Here is a 19,843-nt window from a genome sequence, read left to right as displayed (position 1 = left end):
CTTGAACTTACACTGTGCTTGAGTATAATTTTAATGTTTCCAAGAAGGGGAAAAAAAAACTAATAAAATTTTGCTTCTTTACCCTTATAAGTTATTTAAAAATGAAGCAATTGAAACAAAGATGATATGGTATTTGCAGTCCAAATTTGACTCTCCACCACTTCACTACAAGTGCAAAACAGATCTGTTGGGCCAAATGAATTTGCGCAATTCTTAAGTCATGGAATAATACAGCTATTATGTAAAAAGCTTTTGCTGTTTTGCAGATGACAGAAAAACATTGTGACATTTTCCTGACAGAACAATTTCCTACCAGTCCTTCTCAGTATACCTTATATTTATGTCTCTACTAATAAATAAAAGTGTTTTTGACTGGTCATATGAAATTAAGAGTTGCATATGTTTAAATCTTCCTTCCTGGTAAGTGTATACTTGCTGAAATGTAAAGTGCAACAGAACAGCCCCCTAATTCCTGCACTACACATGCAGTTATTTTCCAGAGAAAATAAGTGCTATTGAACAACAGAACGTCTGTTGCCCACATGTCCACACCAGAGCTGCAACAGTAAAAAGTGTAGGAATGAGAATCTGACGGAAACAGCAGTGAGCAAAAACAGTGGAGTTTGTTGAAGGAAGATGCTGAACAATAGCCAAATCTATTTACCTCTTATTCCTTAAGACAATTTTATACATCTTCTTTAAAACATTTATCAGTCTTCAGCTCTTGACCTACTTATAAGGCTAAAAGCAGAAAATGACAACTTTTTTTGTGGGGCACTCTAAAATCTTGTTTTACAGTTTAGTAGTAATGCTGAATCCCCCCCCCCCCCAACTTATCAGAAAAATATTGCTGTTTTATCCCCTCTTCAGGAATAACTGAAAGTCTGCCTTGCTTATAAAGCAGTTCAATATATCTTTCTTGCCAGAAATACACGTTTGCCTAACATAGGAATTTACCGCCGTATGCTCATTTTGTTAATGATCAATACACTTTATCATGCCAACGACTCAGTTCCAGATGCTTATCCTATCAGGGTTTCATTCCTCTCAACTAGCGTTTTCTACAAATCTATAATTAGCCTAAAAGCAATATAGCTTTTTTTGTTTTCGTGTAATACAACTTCCTTCATATCTACTTTGGTTGAAACAGCGAAAGCTGTGGAAGAAAACAGAGTTTAATGATGTAAAAGTGTCACAAGCAAACTAGAAGTGAAAACACTTATGGTACATTTGTGAGAACTTATTTCCTCACAGCCAGGTCCATCAATGAGTTTCCTAGCAAGAAAACATTTCTGATGGCTTCTGCCAATTCTACCCCAGCTTTTTCAAGCACAAAACACTGTGTTTACCAGTTCTTCTCAGAATTAATTTACTATGTTTGCCAATATCCACAAGCTACATGATATCGGGTCTGGCAGGAATTCATAACATCTTCTTGCCAGGATGAGATATTGTAGATTTACATATCTTCAGATAGGCAGGAGTTCGAACATTCCAGTGAATAAAAAATAAATAAATAAATAAAAATGCATCTTAAGATGCACTTATCATACAACTAGCATTGACTTTTCAGGAATGACTGACACTGGCAGGAGATTTTTCTATCTGTTTGCAGTGAGTTGGTAGGTGAGCAAACCATGGCTGAGCTTGCAGCATTCTGTGGTATCATTTGTTAAATCTAAACTGTCGGATAACTACAAGGTTTTGAAACAAATAACTCCTGTGCTGATCTGGCACTGCGCTCTCCGAGAGGGACATAAGTACTAGACCTCAGGAAGACCACCTAGAAATGATTATTTAAATGATAGTCTCTCAACAGATTAATTCCATCTTTGCTGTAGATTTTCTCTCATATTCCCATCTATTAAACTTGTGAAAATTGACCAAGAAATCAGTTCTCTTTGAAGAATAAGAATTGGGAGAAAATTTCAGGAAAGGTAAGGAACACAAGAATAACAGAAAGTTAAGTATTTTGCATCCAGGTGTTGTTTTCAATGTGTAAAACCAAAAAAAAATGTCATTTCCAATCTCACATGAGTTTTCAAACAAAATTTTGACATAAAAAGATGTTTGCAAAAATATTAGCAGTGCTATTGAATACTGTAGGATATAAGTGAGACTTCTGAAAATATTTTGAGGCATGCAAAATTACAATTTATACAGATTGCCTATATATCCACACATACTCAATTTACATAATCTCAAAGCTTTTCACAGAAATTAATCAAGAATACCGAAAGTAATAATAATGAAATAGTCAAACTGCCCATGTAGAAAAAACTAAAATAAAACTTCAAGAAATTGCTGAGATATATCAATATTCTGAGATACAAATCGCATATACGATGTTCTTATGTACGTTAATGGAGATAGAAATTCTTCCAGTTTCCATACACATCTGAATGATTCTTTTCACAAAATAAGATCAATACAGATATATTTGTCTGTATTTGTTCTTGTTATAAGCTCCTCTGTACTATTATTTTATTCTGAAATGATGTTCTTCTCACATTTGATCATTAGAATTCACATTTGACTGCTGTCTCACCCTTCATCATTATCACTTTATTCGTGACTGTTACTATGTGCCTGTTTTCTCAACTACTCTCACACCTTTCATGGATGAAGCTCATGGATTTTACCCTCATTTTGCAATCCATTAGTTCATCACCTACTGGGTACTGTTTCAATTGTAGCTAGGGGCTAGAGAAGAACACCTGAGTAGGCAACTATGGATATGTCTTTAGCTTTAAAATTTAGATTTTATTTTATTTATTTATTTATTTATTTTCAGTCTAAAGTACAACAAAGGGGCACTGTGGTTTTTGTTTTATTTTGTTTTTTAAGTTCCAAAGATGTGACAAACGAGGAAAACTGTCTAACGGATTCATGGCAAATTCACAGTTCAAAATGGAACCTGCTCTTTTTCTAGTGCTGACTGAGCAAATAAATACCAGCCTTCACCAAGAACTCTAAAACTCAGAGCACCCACACCATTAAGCCTGGCTGCCCTTTTGGAAACAGTACGACAGCACTGCAGTCAAATCAAACTATGTCTGGAGTCTAAATATTTACACTCAGCTTTTATATTCTTTTTTCACTCCTGTCTGAATTTTAAACTCAGCTGAGGGTGCCTCAAGGTAAGCAACTGTTCAGGTGCTTTCCTCCGCACTGACAAGCTACCACTAGGCTGAAGAGCTTTGCTTGCAAACATGAATGTCAAATCTCATACAGCAGTTTGAAGCAGTACAAATCTGCATTGCTTCTAAGAAAAACACATAGGTTTTAGAATAGAAGACCTGCAAATTCATGTGGTATCTCCTAAAAATTAATTTGCCTGAAAAAATCTTCTGGAATGTATTTCCAATAAAATCATTTTACAGTATGAGTGTAAAATACCTGCTGGCATGCTAAAGCATCAATTTGATTCCTAACATATCAGTCCTGAATAAGTTAGGCAAGTTCATGCCTGACAGCTTCTTGCAGAAATGCACACTAATTTGACTTTCTCCAACATTATTAACATGACTGCTTTCAGAGGCACTGTTCTGGAAGAATAAATTTAGCACATGACACAGGCTGGTTCCCTATGCCTACAGCTGAGTGACTACAAACTTCATGCTTTTGTCTAGGCCACCAACACTACAGCTAACACGGGCCCCTGCAGCAGTAAACTCTACAGACAAGGAGCTCTTCAAGGTCTGGCAATGCAGAGGTTAAGATTTCAGTGCTTAAATTTTCACAAATTAGGTAGCTGCTTTAAAGAGGTCTATAGAACATTATTATCTTATCTCCAGCCACAGCAACATAGACATATCTTCATTACCCAAGCTCTCCTAAGAAGAGAGCAAGATCAAGTTATTTATCATGAGTCAAACATATTGGTGAAGTTTTCTATAGTGCTCTTAAGATTTGTATTCACAACTTTTTCTTCCCCAGTACTGGAGAGAACACATGTACACGTATAGAGGCTATTTCTGGCAGCTGGCTAATTATTCTCCCATGAATTACAGGTACTTTCAGAGAACACCAGCACTATAAAATTGACTTATCTGTAGTAAAAGTTAGAAGACTATATGAACTATGTAGCACAGCTATTCTGATTTTTGCATTAATTTACACATCACAGAGGAGACAGTTTTTTTCCCAGCTTCAAAATCATATTCATGATTTTCTTGTCAAAAACTGAAAATTATTTTAATACCTAGAAAAATAGAGAAAGCTTTTGCTGAGTGAGGGGTGGAAGGTTGTTTTATTTTTCTTTAAAGTGAGTACAGAATTTTTTATCTGAGAAATAGTGGGTACATGATAACGGATCAATTTAACCACTTCTTGAAAAGCAGGAAGGGGACTTTTCACAGAGACCTTTTCTTCTACTTTGAGGGCAGAGGCCCCCTCTGCTTCTGATAAGTACTCCAGTTCCTAAAAATACTCTTCTTTCCCCACAAACCCTGCCTAAATTTGTGACGAAGCTAAAGGCAAGTGATAAGCCACCAGTCTGTATGAAGTGCATTAAATTCCGCATGCAGGTTACCAGGAGAAGCAGTCCATTGCGGAATGCTGCAGTAAGTGCGGCACATTTTCTTTCACTTTAGTCTCAGTTTTCATGTTTTATCTGTATCCAAAGAGTAGCTTTTCCTAACCTTGGCTGCAGCAACATAAGCTCTCAAATATTCTCTGTCCATATCAAGCAAAAAGCCAAAAAACCCCTCCCACCTCCAAACCTCCAAAACAACGCCCCAAAAAGAAAATTCTAAGCCATCTGATAATTATTTTCCATTTTTAAATAGACTTTAAAAATTACAAATTTTGTTAAGAGTAGGGTAGCATTTGAATTCATTGTAAACATATGCAGAGACAACCCACAAAATCAAGCTGATTTTGTACTAAAATCCACACAACACATGTAAATATAGTAAATCATTACCCACTCAAGGTTACTGAGAAGGGCAGTCACTGCTATGTAGAATTTTGTCAATCATGTGATGGTATCCAGAATGTCACTAAGTCCACACTGTTAGAATTATACTTCTAAAAGAAAATTCCTATATTTATGATATTATAACACAGTTAAAAAACAAAAACAAAAAAACAGTAAAGGAAGGTTATTGCTTCATGCCTTTGTAAACAAAATGGCTGCGTGCCTGCATCATGATATTATTTCAAAGTAATCAAAAAGTGATATTTTTGTAATTATAAGAGAAAAGAAACAGTTTACCTTGTGTGGATTGGTCAATGTTTTTTCTTTTCCTGCTTTGACTGTTGTAGTTCAGTCTTAGCTCTTGGCTATATTCATTCAGAGTTTCTCTTGAGTCATAAGATTGCCTTTGCTTTCTGCCATCTTCACTTTCATCTGAAGAACTTGTGTAAGTTAGATCCACTTCATGTTTAACTTTTGACAGTGGCTGGTAGGGTTTGCAGTCCATCTGCTCCATCTCTGGCTGAATAGGCTCAAAATCATGAAAACAAGCAACTGGAATTCCTTAAGGAAAGAGTCCTGGGAAATTAAAAAAAAAACACACAAACAATAAGCCCATTCAGATATCATATTAATTCTCAAAAGCCCAGCTTTATTTACAGTCAATATAAACCAATTAAACTGTATTTGAATCACGATGATTCAGCAGAAAATGTCTTATTTTGCTGTTTGGCTTTTAAAAAATGGTATTAAAATAACAGTAACTTTATGTACTAATCCACTATAACAAGCAATAAACATACCTTATGAACAGAATTTGTTACCTATTTTGCATTAAAGATTCTTGAAACTGTTGCTCTTTCTTTAAAGAAATATCCATGTACATTCATTCTAAGTGAAACTAAAATCTCAATTTATTTTAAAATATGAAACATAGAAACCAAAAAGTTCATTGTTTTGAAGTATTTTCTTGTAAATAAAATTACATTTAATTAATAATAACGGGCTTCTCAATTTAGAAAATAATCAGACATTAAAAACAAGAATATGCCTCTCTGTTACTCTACAAGAGCAAACAGTGCTTCTGGAAGAGGACATTTTCCTTTCAGACTGCTATTATCTTACACAATGAATTGTAACAAAAAAAGAAGGCTGTAGATATCACTGATAGATGACCAAAACCAAGCAAGTTAAACAAGATTTTACTAAATGAAAAAGTAATTTATTACATCTTCGTACTGATTTTGAAGTCAGCGATGGAGAGGAGTAAGTTAATGCCTGGTCTGTTATCAGCCTAACTTCCCATCTGCAACATGGACTTGTAATCCCACACATCCTCAGCAACCACAGAAATAGTGAAAAGACACAGAAGTACAAACATTACAGAAAGCACTTCTTGTTTCAGAACTACAAGAGTTGAATTTGAAACTTCTGAAATTGAAGGTTTAAAAAACATCAACGCTACCACTGCATTTGAGCACAGCACAAGTACATCTCCTGTGGGCCCCCAATGCTTTTGAAGCAGGAATGGAAAATATGGTGCACAAAGAGGAAATAAGGATTCTGGCACCCTGACAGGAGAGCGGAACCAAGCTGCATGGACAAAGAGACTAAAGACACGTCTCTGCTCAAAACAAAATCTCAGGGAGCTTTATCCAACTATTTAACCAGAGATGGAACAGCTCTTCAGAAACAAATTGAAAAGGACTTGAATAAAGAGATCTAGCATACCAAAAGGAAAAAAAAGAAGCTCAAATCTCTTACACAACAAAGCAGACTTGAAAGCACACTAGCTAATAAAAACTCTTCAACGGGGAAAAGGAAAACAAAAAGCTGAGCCAAACAAGCTTCTTGTCTGACAGCAACACATGCATTGGGGGCACAAGGCTCCATGCTCTGGGTATGAACACATCAAATCTTGTTGGTGTTAAGATGGTTTGTAGACAAGCTACTATTAGATGCTATCTACTTTTCCAAGGCTATTTGCCTAAACAATTTACTACTATTTACTAACATTTCCTAACTAAATACTCCTTTTATGAGTTGCTTTAATACTCTGTGACAGAAGAACTCAAAGGTGCTGTGACTCAAATGCATGAGGGTGACTTAAAAGATTACCTGATGGCTCTGCAGAGATGGTCAGTGATGGGGAAAAGCCTCCTCATACATACTATCTGATGGAGCAAAATGAAATGATACTATAGAAATGAGGGGAAAATTGGGAGAAACAGACGGCATCTGCTGACAAGGTACCGGAGATGACAGATATTGTGTCATGAAGGCAGCAAGTGTGTGTCCCTTCCAGAACTGCAAAACATTCAACCTGACATACTTAGCTTCTTAGTGGAGTTTTAAAGCACACTGGTGTAAAACAATAAGAACAACAGAAAGAAAAACATGAGCACTTTTGGGCACACCTTTTGCTCTCAAGGTAGAATCACAGAATTCCTGGGGTAGGAAGGGACCTCCAGAGATCATCCAGTCCAACCCCCCCAAAGCAGGTTGTACAGGAAAACATCCCGGTGGGTTTTTAACTCCTCCAGAGATGGAGACTCCACAGCCACTCTGTGCAGCTTGTTTCAGTGCTCTGAATGATTTAGGAACACTTAGAACTCATGACCTACTTACAAGTACCCCAACTACATTCCCCATACTCTGGGGCCCCCTGACATCTCCTGCAGGCCTGCAGAGTCACACCTCCACCTGCAGGGTGCTGAGGCCTGGCCAACCTGTGCATGCTGCAGTGCAGTCTTTTATAGTGCAAGACCATGACAAACAGGGGCCAGGTCTAACCCTAGCTGACTACAAGGCACCAAGGGCAGTACTTGGGTTTATTCTATTTTCACTTGGGGTGTGAATGTGCCATAAAGCCATGGCTACATAGCTCAATGTGAAAGCAGGTGATAAATCATTTGCAAGATAAGGAAAAAAGCATCATATACTTTTTCAACACAAAGTCATTTTACAAGCCAGGAACACACAATAAAGTTGAGACCACTTCTTTGCATTTTTCCACAGCAAAAGTTACTTAAATTCACTTAAATTTAGCAAATGATGGTGTGTTATGAAAATCTGTATTTAAACACCAGCAATTAAATACTTCAATTTCCTTCTTCCGAAGGAAGATTTCTTTCGAAATGCTGAAGTAAGTTGGAAGTTTAAAGAATATTGCCTGGATGTTGACACAGGTTTCTGTTCAAATAACTGGCCTTCAAGTAACTAAACAAAACACCCAACTGATCAATATCCAGCTGACCTTGTCAGCAAAATAATCAAGTCTCATAATAGCTTACAGTTCCACTGAGTGACCTTTGTATGAGTGTTTTAATGCTCTCCTTCTCACAGAGTACTTTTTTCATCTTTTCATTAGCTTTCTGTCATTGAAAGTTTTAACAAAATATTTAACAAAATATAAGCCTTATAAAGATATATCAATATGTTATACCTAATATATCAATTATATAAATAATGTTTTCATGTAGGCAGTGAAACGCATATACTACTCAACCAAACACTAAAATGGATATCATACAGTTTACAATTGGATTTCTAGAGGAACATACAACTACTTTAAATTCCCAATCAAACACTGTTTTGCACATTCCCCAAGCCTCACAAAAGTTCTATTTGATGGGAAAACATCAAATTAAGTCATGGAATTAACACAGATGTGAATACAGATTGATGTTTTTATTGCATTTTTTTTATGCAACTTTAAAATACACATTGCGCACGTATTTAGAAAGAATTTTCACATGCCACTTGCACCATAACCATCACATCAACTACCCGCCTTCATACTCTGCTTAGATACTTGCTGAAACACAACAATGTCAGGGCAACTGTGGCCAACAAGAAGGCCTGTGAAAAGGTGTATGCATATAGTTATCAATATGTGTTTTATAACAAAGCTCACTGTATGAGTCTTACTTCATAAAAGCCCTGTGCTCAAATACAGCAATGCCACAGAGATCACATTAATTTAGCCGCACTTTGCAAAAAATCCTATTGTGGTACTCATTTCATATGAAGATTTCCATGCTGACTATCCACAACCAACATATCCTCAGTGGTCTGTGGTATATCCAGCTAGCTAGCAGGAAATACAGTGTTATTTCCAGATGTTAGGATATGGATAATGGGGCTGAAGAAGGTATTCCATAAGCATATGTGAGAAAGGACATGAAGCACTGGGACCTTTTTTGGCCTTAGCTGATCATTACATCCAATCCTCAGACTGGACTTATAAACTAATCAAATAAGTACTTTGCAAAATGTTGGATCCTCAGATCGAAACCACATAGAATTAAAATGTAATTGCAGTTATGATACTAAAACATAAGCAAGCAATATTCATTGTTTGCAACATGAATTCAAAAGATGGCCTTCAGTAATTCCTTTTTTCAGTCTCAGTGAGCTGTTCTATCAATTATGACCACCAAATGCACATTTGCTCAATTCTCTCATATATTACTTCGCCTTCAACATACACCCTTATTTGAAAGTTATCATTTGCTTATTACATCTTCAGACATCTGATTTCTGAAAACAAATGACTAAGCAGAAACTGCATCTCTGGGTAGCTGAAGGCAAAATAATAGCATCGTTATTATGCAAATCTATTCTGATATACAAAACTGTAAAAAACAAATGGCAAACCAAAAGCAAACACAAGATTTAAATCTTTGAGAAATGCAGTACTGAGGAGGAGAAAGAAACAACAAAAGAAAACAACATTAAGACCTTGTGCAGACCATCAAAACCATGACCCTCAAATATTTAAGTATGAAAAGCAAAGGAAGTCCTTTCATCCTTTTAAGCTCTAAATTTTACAGAACAGTTGAGCAGATTGAGAAAGCTAATAGCTAAAGCAGCTGAACAGTCATATACTAGGAAAAGACTAGTTCCTAGATGGCATATACATAAAATGAGATAGCAATAGGAGCTTATATGGAAAGTCTGTTTAGTTTTGCAGTATGAAAGCAGTTAATACTTTCCTCTGGAAGGAAAAAAAAAGTCATACAACAACCAAGAAAGAGAAACTGAAGTTATCTCTAAAAGACTGATGAAAGACTGCAAAGAATTTGAAAAACATACATTATGTCAGCTGCTCAACTGTGATGTCCAATTCTTGGCCAACAAGCGCCCTGTGCTTGGAGAATTGCTACTGAGTGCAGAATCACACAAATCTCTAATGCCTTTTTTCGGATGCCAGTCATCAGTTCCTTGCGAGCACAGGGGTTCAAGCGCAAAAGATCAGTCTGTAATGCTAGTGGGTGATGCGCATCCATGATTCATGGAAACACATCCTGGAAAGACTCAGAATATTCTCTGGAGCACAGATCTTTCTGGAAAACTGTTATTTTAGTAATACAATTGCAGATTATATTACAGAATAACTAATGCACACTTTAAATTTCAGCTCAAGAAAACATCTTGAAAAATACTTCAAAGCATCGCAGCATCTCAAAGCTTCATTTGGAGTACTGCAAATGTGAAGGAAGTCTGTGATTGATACCAACTGATCCAGTACAGAACATAGGAGCATCACCTGATTCCTATCTGTAAGTAGGGATGATACAGGGAAGTGTTACCTGGATAAGTGTGTAGGCTGAGCTTACTCCTACACATATCCCTCCAGAAGTCATTTATGACTCCAGGATGTACGATCAAGAAATTTGCCAGTGCTTACTGAACATCCGTGGAGACTGAACAGTGGATGTGAACACTGCGAGGCAGCATGTGGTGCATTTCAGCAGTGGCAGCAGTACCAGTGGGGCACCTTCACTGGTATGAATTTCTGAGAGCAGCATGCAGGCTTTTGTTCATTGCTGGCAAAATGCACAGCTAATGGTATAGACTGTTGAAAAGTAGTGTTTTGTAGCTGAGAATTTGTTCTAGCAAATAGAGTTATTGTGCTCTTTCTATCTGTTGTAGCTTTCTTGGAAATAAATAATTCGAGGCATTACTTTCAGAGTGACCTATGTATTTATCATGCAAGTGCCATCGTTTATCTAACAATAGATTATAACAAAGCAAGGTGTATACTTACTTATGTATATGCCTGTAGGAATAAGGAGATCTTCACCTAGTAAGCAACTATTGCCCTCTGTAACACACTGTGCTTTAAAACACACTGACATGATGTTGTATTAGAAAACTTAGCTGTGTTTTTGCTGTTTGTTGATAATGCAGATTGTACGGTCATTAAATTGAGATAATTACTGCTATGTCCCTCTTCCAACTGTGTGCCTAATTAAGACAACCCAGTAATCCCTAATTAGCAACAAGATCTTAAAAAAAAAAAAAAAACACAAAAAAACCCACAATTTAGTAGCCAAGAGATTGCAAAAAAAAAAAATAAAATAAATGGAAATAACATATTCAATTCGGACATTATTAATTTCTTGAGATACCAATTTAATTTTTTTTTTTATCAAATAAGATTAGCACATGAGAACCATTTACAACACAACAATACCATGGAATGTCTAAGAAACCAAACTATTAGATTGTTTGATACTAGAATGCATTGGCAATGGCATTTGAAACATTCAGTCTCCATTTCCATTTTTTCCTGGTTTCAATTAGAATAAGGAAAGAATTCTTCATTGAAAAAAAAGTGTGTTTTTCACTAGAGCACTTACGGACATATCAAAGCACAAGAATAAGTATCATTCTTCTTGATAAAACCAAAGCTTTGATCAGTTGACATTACAGTGAACAAAGGCACAAAAAGGGAAGTTATTTCTTTCTGGTGCTGTACTTGTGCTTTCATTCTTCTCTCTATGAAAGACCCCACAAGACATCACAGAACATCTCAGGGGGCCTCAGCAATTTTCTTTTCCACTTGCAAAACCAAAAAACCCTACCAAACAAACATCTCTGAAACAAAATGTTAAAGCCTCCCAACTGAATATTGCCAATGAGACATGGTATCTTAAATATTATCATAATCTCTCATCTCGTCTACTGCTCAGCTTTGTTGTGGCTTGTTACACTTTTTTTGATTAAAGTTCTGCAAAAAGGAATAATTGATTCATTATTTTTGCTGTATTACAACTTCAGGGATTTCTGAAGCAGCACTGATTTTCAGTGTCAGGTTAGTTTCCAGCACAGCCTAAAATGTCTGAGCACTAACACCAGGCATAGAATTTTATATATATAAGTTTACAAATATCCAGATTAATTTGCACAGCAGTTGTGTTAGAAGAACTTCTACTTGCAAGGCCAGCTCAATTGACTACACATAGAAAACAAACTTTTCACTCTTTTCCTACATGGTTTTCTTAACTTTTGCTCTTCTAATTCTAGAAAGAAATGCCATCAATTATTATGCAGCTTTGACATCATGTAAGTTAAAACTTAAAAAGCTTTTTTAGGCATTTGATGTACTTTTCTTTTTTTTTCTCCAAGAAGACCTGCGTACTGCCTTGACCACACGGCCAACATCTGCATTGCCTCCATTTGAAGTATCACTCAGGTTGCTGTTCGCATGCCTGACACCATCACGCCTGAGAACTTATCTTACTGTTCCTTTTCTTCTTGCTTTGATGTCTGCCAAAGTACTTGGTGTCTTCAAGTGCCATTGTTCTGACAAGCAGACCCTCCCGATGGACTTGTACTGTATAGTGCGGCTCCCAGAAGTGCTATTATTTGAGCTGGTGTCAGATTGATTTTCCTTCTCTTCATGATAATGCTATGATCTTGTGGGATTGAAATTACTGCTGATTTATGCCTTGATGCAACCCCTCGAGAACTGCCTTGTATCAGCATGTCACCTATGAAAAGCCACATTTAAATCCTTGGAGATCTTTCTAGTGGAACCTTTGTTCTCATTTCAATAGAGAATCTTTTGTAATGGATGTTTGCTAGAAATTTCTCCTGCAAGTGCCAGGAGTCTTCTGTAGTGCAAACTGGAAGTACATTATGCACCTATTCATTTTTACCAGTATCATAGCTGTGGGAGCCTTCTTGGTAGAGATGAATTTAAGATAAGTTCTCCATCCACGACCGCACACTTCTTGCAAATTGATTATACCATTTTCTTCACAAAGGGCAGTGCCGGCACTGGAGAGAAGGAACATTCCCAAGCTTTATTTCTAAAGGTTCACCTACACAAGGAAATGTAACTGACTAAAACCATACAGCTACGCCTCCAGAGTTCCTGTGGAACTAAATCCCTTTATGCATGGCATTCTTTTAGTTGAACTTTGGGAAACAATTTGCTGTGTTGTTTGAACATTATTCACATTTTTACATATTCAGCTTTTCAGTGTCATGGACATTTTTTGCTTTAGCAACATTTTTGTTGGCATTTTTTTTTTTCTTCCATAAAATGTAGTATCTCTTGAGGAACAGTAACAGGTAGAAAATGATTTTACTTGTAAACAACTGACCCTCCAAGTGGTAATTGAAGTCTTCCTGCCTGTTCGTAAAAGTAATTTCTGAAATGCCAAAATAATGCTAAAAGGATACTTTTCTTTCCTGTTGATAATTATTTTCTTTTGGTGTTCATCTTTGCCTCCACAATAGAAGAGAGAAGACAGACACGGGGATGCAGCCATGTTTGTTATGACTTTATGAAGGACTTGGCCATCTATTTCTATACTAATAGACAATTCCATAACAGGGAAAACATGTTAGGTAGATAAAAATACCATACAAACTCAGACAGAAGTTCAGCATTGAACATGAACTTGTTCAACTATCTGTGAACTAAGCATGCACAATTTTTAATGAAATCCTTAGCCTCACTAACAACTAATCATTTCCATTCAGAAATACAGAAACGAATACGAGACACATTGTCAACTCTTCACATTTCTAGACAGACAGGACTGAAACTACTTCATTGAGGAGTTACTGATCAATTCCTGTTTGTAAAAGTCCTTTTTTCAGTGTAGGTTCCACTGATACAGACAGATACCGCCCCTTTTCTGAATTTAGGCACAATTACCAGAAATACTAAAAGAGGGACTGAAGCCGACAATTTTTTTGTCTTCTGCAATAAATAATGTAAGGACAAAAGCAGATAGCATTTGTTCCAACTGCTTCTTCCTCCTAAACAAGAAGGGTGTAAGAAACCAAGTGGTCCCACTTTCTGGCCTTGGTGCAAGAGGAAGATGGCCTCCAGGAAGACAACAGAAGGTTCTGCATTCCCCCCCAGTGACTTCCAAGAGGGACAAGGACAACCCTACCATGACTCCATCAGCTAAGAACAGTGAATTTCTGCCACTCCTCACTGATCAGAATAAGTTATCAAAACCATATGTCATTTACCGAATTACATTAGCATATCCTGTGATAACTCTGCCACAGCACTTCAAAAACACACTCTCCTTAGCACTTCAGCAATAACTCCATTTAGCTCAGCTTGCTTTCTTCAGCTGTAAAATCACAGGAAGAAGAAAGAGAAGAATGAAACTGAAATATGTAGCTTTTGTCTATTGCCTTTTCACGTATCTATGTATACACACGTACACGTATATGATTCTGAACAAGTTGCCTTTAAAAAACAACAACACTAAACCATTATCCTTGCTTTACTATTAGGATCTGCTGTTGTCACGGTGAATCATTTTTCCTCAGGGATGTTGTGTGGATAACAATTCAGCTAATGTTAATTCTATTTACATTGGGAAAAAGTAGGAGGACTGTAATAGCTGTTTAACTGAAGCTCTCCTCTTTCATGAGCAAGTAAAATGTCACTTCCCTTTCCCAAAGCACCAAGAGGCTCCTTTTACTGTCACAGAACACAATTATATGTTAGGGCTTTGCTGTCTCTTTCCAGCCAACAAGGCAAGAAAATGACCTTTCTTTAACCTATGGCTGAATTATATTCAGTTCAGCGAACAGCCTTTTTTGTATTCTCCTGTATCAAATGCCTTCTTACTGAGGTTAGGAGATGGGCACCTGCCTTTCACAGCTGCCAGTGATCTCACACTTTCCAAAAAATCCTTCCTTTCACTTGAGAATGGCTGTTAACTCTCATCCCACATTTCAATCCCTGCTTTGTAACATACAGCACTGCAAGGAGCCTCTGCCAGCAGCGTTAGTTACTGGCTGCTTGTTCTGCTTTGTCTTATGTGCAGCTCTGCAGTGAAGAGAAGGAGACATTTCCCGCTACACAGGTATCAGCTGTGCTGGGTTACATGCCAGAGACACTGGGGGAAGCAGAAAAAAGTGGCTGTGACATTAATGAAGCAAACCACTTCTGATCAGCACAAGACAGAAAGCCAGCAGTGACGGATTTGAGAACATGATGTTGAGTGACAAATATCTCTGAAGAAAATGGCAGTGTTCAGATGACACAGAGTATGAGGCTTTCAAATTAGGAAAGTCTACAGATAAAAGAATATTGGGGAAAACATCATGTGTACACAGAGCTCATCTCCCAAACAGCCACAGAAATAAACACCCTCAGAAGATACCCAGCATCGGTTCTTCTGAATAGAATTCTCAGCCTCTTGTGTTGCAGATATTCACATTAACGCTTCCAGGTGAGCTGGAGCTCCAAGATTCAGCAGCTCAGCATGCGGCAAGAAGTTTTCTGACAACTGTTATTAAAGATGACTCAGACTAATCACTCCTCTGTCTAAGAAGGAAAGGTGTGTAGCTTGAGGATAGCTTCCTTAAACACTGCCACTTCTCTGACACATTGCTTGTTATGTTAATGCTTCAGGCACCTTACCACTGAGGTAAGATGGGACTGAGGATGCCAAAGGGGACACAGCAGTGGCATGGGCTACATCAGGCTCAGGGAGAGCTCCAGCCCCTCACTGAGCCCTGAGCTACTGCTGTAACACTGCGCTGGGACCAAATAGGAAGGAGAAAATGTTCAAAATAAAATGAAACACTCATTTCTTGCACTACAGTAAAAGAAAGCTCATTATATAGTTTACCATTACATACATCTGGAAGCACTTCATGCCCCAGTGAGTGCCGCTTTGTGAAACATCTGGGGCTACACATTATGGCAAAGCCAGAATCCACTGAGTATGGACATTGCTCTGTAGAAGAGACATCAATATGAGGTGCACCTGTGTACGTGATACAGGTCCTATATCACTATGAAAGGACAAAAGTTTATTTTTTAGTGAAAATACAGTATAAAATTGTCTAAACATTTGCTTCCAGATATTGAATTCTGCAGCAGTAACACATCAAACTGTCAAGATATGTTTTTTTTCTGAAAATTGATGCTGGCTTTGGAGTTTGATGTGAGTGAAAAAACCTCTATTATGAATAATGGAAGAAAAAACATCCTAATAAATATATGCATTAATCCCTCTTAAGAAGACTTACAGACATCTGCAGTAGGCTATACAACTGTAATTCTGGAATGAACATGCATTGTCTGTAATAAAAAAGGAAACAAACAAACAAACAAAAAAACCAGCCCCTAAAACCAAACCCCAGACACCACCACTACAGATGTAGAACACAATCTTTTTCCTAAAAGCACAAGTCTGGACATACTCCTAAAGCGTGAGTTCTACCACCACATTCATTTAGTAGATGTCAGGCACTCAAACAGGATTCCTTGTTGATGTTAAAAAATAGTGCAAGTATAGTTGTTTTAATCTATAATAAATTTTTACTTCCCAGAAACAAATGCAGAAAATCCTCCCATATGTAGAACCTAAATAAATAGAACTGCAAGTAACACAAAGCTGCAGGCTTAACAATAAACATGAAATTTGCTACTAAAGCGATCACTAAAAGGGCCATTTCTCATGTGATCTTCAATGGTTCCTAATTCTGTTATTAACAGACTTCAAGCTAAGCTTTGATCAGGATTGGAGACCTAACCACAGTTAAAATACACATAAAACAAATCCTTATTCCTAGCAGTACACTCAGCTCTTACAGCAGATATGACTTTGAACTACACATTGTACAGATGCCACCACAGACAAACGGGTAGAAAAGAAGCTCCCATTCTGCGCTGCTCCTGGGGTGAACATTGCAGCTGCAACACCCTGAAGGGTCAGCATTTCCCTTTCCAATGGCTTCAGCCCATTTGTATACTTAGAGAAGGAAGCATTCCTTAAGCCATCGCGATACAGCAAGCATCATATTAACAAAAATAAGGATATAGTCAACTTATTGCTGGGAGGAGATAAACAGCTGGGTGGAAAAAACCTTGGCTAATGCCTAGAACTGCTGAGAATGGACATGGGAATATAGACTTCATATTCCCATGTAACACAGGCCAGATGTGCAACAGTGACAGGCACCACAACTAAAAGCAGGCTCAGTAAGCCTTGGGATGTCAGTATTATCCAAAACTTAAGACTTACAGAAGGTATAGTCGCACAGAGCTTAAGTCTCTTGACATGCACCATGAAAAAAAGCGCTAAACCATGTAGCAACTCGGTTCTGCTCCTCTCTACCTCCAAATCCTGGATGTTAAGTAAAACACAATGGGATTTTCTTGCCTGAAATAGATTTGAATATAAAGGCTAATTTTAAAACAATTTTCAAAAAACAATGTCAGCACTCTCAAACCAATAATTATTAAGAACACACAATGCTTATCAGCAAAATATGTCTGCTGGAAAGAACAAAGTAGGACGTTTGTACTTTTCTTTCCTCTTGTGTTTTCAGTTTATTCCTTTCTCTTTTAAAGACAATAAAACACAAGCACATAAAACAGAGTTTAGATAATATTATTTCTAAACATGAGTCCTTGGGTATGTGAAAAATTATTAATTTTCATGTGACAAACTGAAAAACACAGCTTTTTTGTTATTTGACTTGTTTAGATATAATGCATGCTTCATTAAAAAAAAAAAAACAACAAAAAACAACAACAACAACAAAAAAAAACCAAACCAACAACCACACAAACAACAAATCCTGTTTCAGACTATGCTGTAAACAATGGTTCTGGAACCTCCCTGCATCCCCTGGTTTCTTATTTGACAATTTTATAATTCATGATTGGAAAAAGGAGGTCACTGAAATTACAAGCATGCAGTATACAGCTAAGGTCATCCTCAACGTTATCATCTCAGTATTTAAAAATGAAGCCTGAGCAAACACAGGGAAACTGCTGGAGCTGCACTATTCACTGCTGCTCTGACTTTAGAAGTAGAATTACATTTTCCTTTGCTGGGGACCAGAGGCAGTGTGTGGTGCACGTGTTCTGAAAGCTGTCAGGAGATGAACTGATTCACAGAGCATCCAGGAGTTCAGACCTACACCACACATGCTTAGCAGCGCTGTGATGTAATTCTTCTGGTCGAGTAAAAGGACTAAGATGATGATTACATAAGCACTGGGAGAAGCACTGACAAAACCTGTCTTATTAACAGCTTGAACAGGTCCGTTTTATTACACAGATGTCTACTGACTGAACTAGTTCAATAGCTTGGTTTTAAACCATCTTAAGCTGTATTTTAGACCCAAAGTAATTTGGATAACAAACAGCATTAGTTGAGTTTGGAATGAAAAATCCCCTTTCATCTATTTGTGACAAAAGGAAAAGAGAAGTTGATATTCCAGTGAAAGTCTGTGGCACACAAGATGTTAAAAGTGAATTCAGAATTTATAGTCTTTTTGGATAACATCCAAATGTTGGTGCACAGAGGTCTCAAATTAATCAGCTGACCAACACACTGAGTAAATTTGTCTCCCTGATGACTTGAAACAAAAAAGAAAACATGAGCAATTGAATTCTTACAGCATAAATACCTTGGGTGAAATCAGGAAGGTAATCAACATCGTCATGTTTACCGAAAGTTCAAAGACTTAAATTAATGACTACCCCATGTTTATCTACCAAATTTCAATTTGCTAATAAACTACCCAGATCATCACTTTCCAAGTCAAATGGTTACAAGATGCAGTCAATAAATGCTTAATAATGATCAAATGTCTTTTTACATCAAAACAAACAACCCAAACTTAATGCAGCATACAATTTCATTAACTTCATTCATAAAAAAAGGGAAATGGGTCTGCTAGGGACACTGCTGTTTATAATAATGAAAAATAGGAAAGAAACAAGAACATCCATTGAGTGACCTCTGATTTCAATAGTACTAGTTCACATTTTAGCTAATGGATACACGATCCCATACGGAATATGCAGAAGTAATGAGGGCAAAATGTAGAGAAATCTGTCAACAGCGCACACACGCAGCTGCCTCCTATCATCAGGGCCACTGCCAGGGGACACGGGTACTGCGCAGCCTATACCAGGCGTCCCTTTTATCAGATCTATGTCATTTAAAAAAAACAAAAAACAAAAAAAAACACATTTTTGAAGAAATAAAGATACACCCAACTGCCAGTTTTTCAGTTCAGCATCCACTCTCAATTCCCGGCTGACAAAAGCTTATTTCTGATTGAGTCACATTAACCGGTGAACTCCACAGTTGGTTTAGATTTTGTAATTCTGAGTTCTGTCAGCAGGATTTGGTTGATCTCAGCAGAGATGCACAAATTCCTAAGAAGTTAAGGTCTCCCAGATTTAAAATAAATAAATAAGGAACTTCAAGTTAATCATCAGAAACAGCCTAATCAGATTAAGGTTGTGAACTCTGGACTACCGCTGCGTTTGCCCGCAGCTCAGCACGCTTAATCCACAAGTGGATAATACGATACAAAGCATTTCTATTAAATATTCCCTTGAAAGACACTAAACCTATCATTTTGGTAAAGGAAACAAATATCTCTGCTAAATCTAATATGAGATTTAACCAAGATCTTTAAGTAAGTCATCAAGGGCTATGACTGTTGCCATGTAAATCCTTTTTCTTGACAAAAACCTATTTCTTTAAGTATTTGAGCTCACTGTCATTCAAAATAACATAATTAAATAAATATTTCACTAGAAATTTATTAGCATCCATCCTTTTTAAAGCACCATATGCTAACATTTAATTAAAAAAAAAACAAAACAACAAAACAATA

At 37.0% G+C, this 19,843-nt stretch overlaps 1 protein-coding gene across 12 annotated transcripts in view; it reads right to left on the bottom strand.

Moving 5' to 3' along the window:
• The window catches only part of TENM1 (teneurin transmembrane protein 1), a 782,075-nt gene that overhangs the window by 216,225 nt on the left and 546,007 nt on the right, over positions 1-19,843 (bottom strand). For all 12 annotated transcript variants that reach the window (XM_085546285.1, XM_085546289.1, XM_085546287.1 and 9 more), the window contains one exon: positions 5,219-5,497. In XM_085546285.1, the coding sequence (XP_085402411.1) occupies positions 5,219-5,435 (217 nt within the window). In that variant the 5' untranslated portion in view covers positions 5,436-5,497. The remainder of the gene's footprint in view (positions 1-5,218; positions 5,498-19,843) is intronic.

Source organism: Coturnix japonica, chromosome 4, assembly GCF_054131305.1.
Source record: "Coturnix japonica strain WE chromosome 4, WE-NBRP24, whole genome shotgun sequence".
NCBI lineage: Eukaryota > Metazoa > Chordata > Aves > Galliformes > Phasianidae > Coturnix > Coturnix japonica.
The sequence above is the reverse complement of the archived record's forward strand: the minus strand, read 5'-3'. Positions and strand labels throughout refer to the sequence as shown.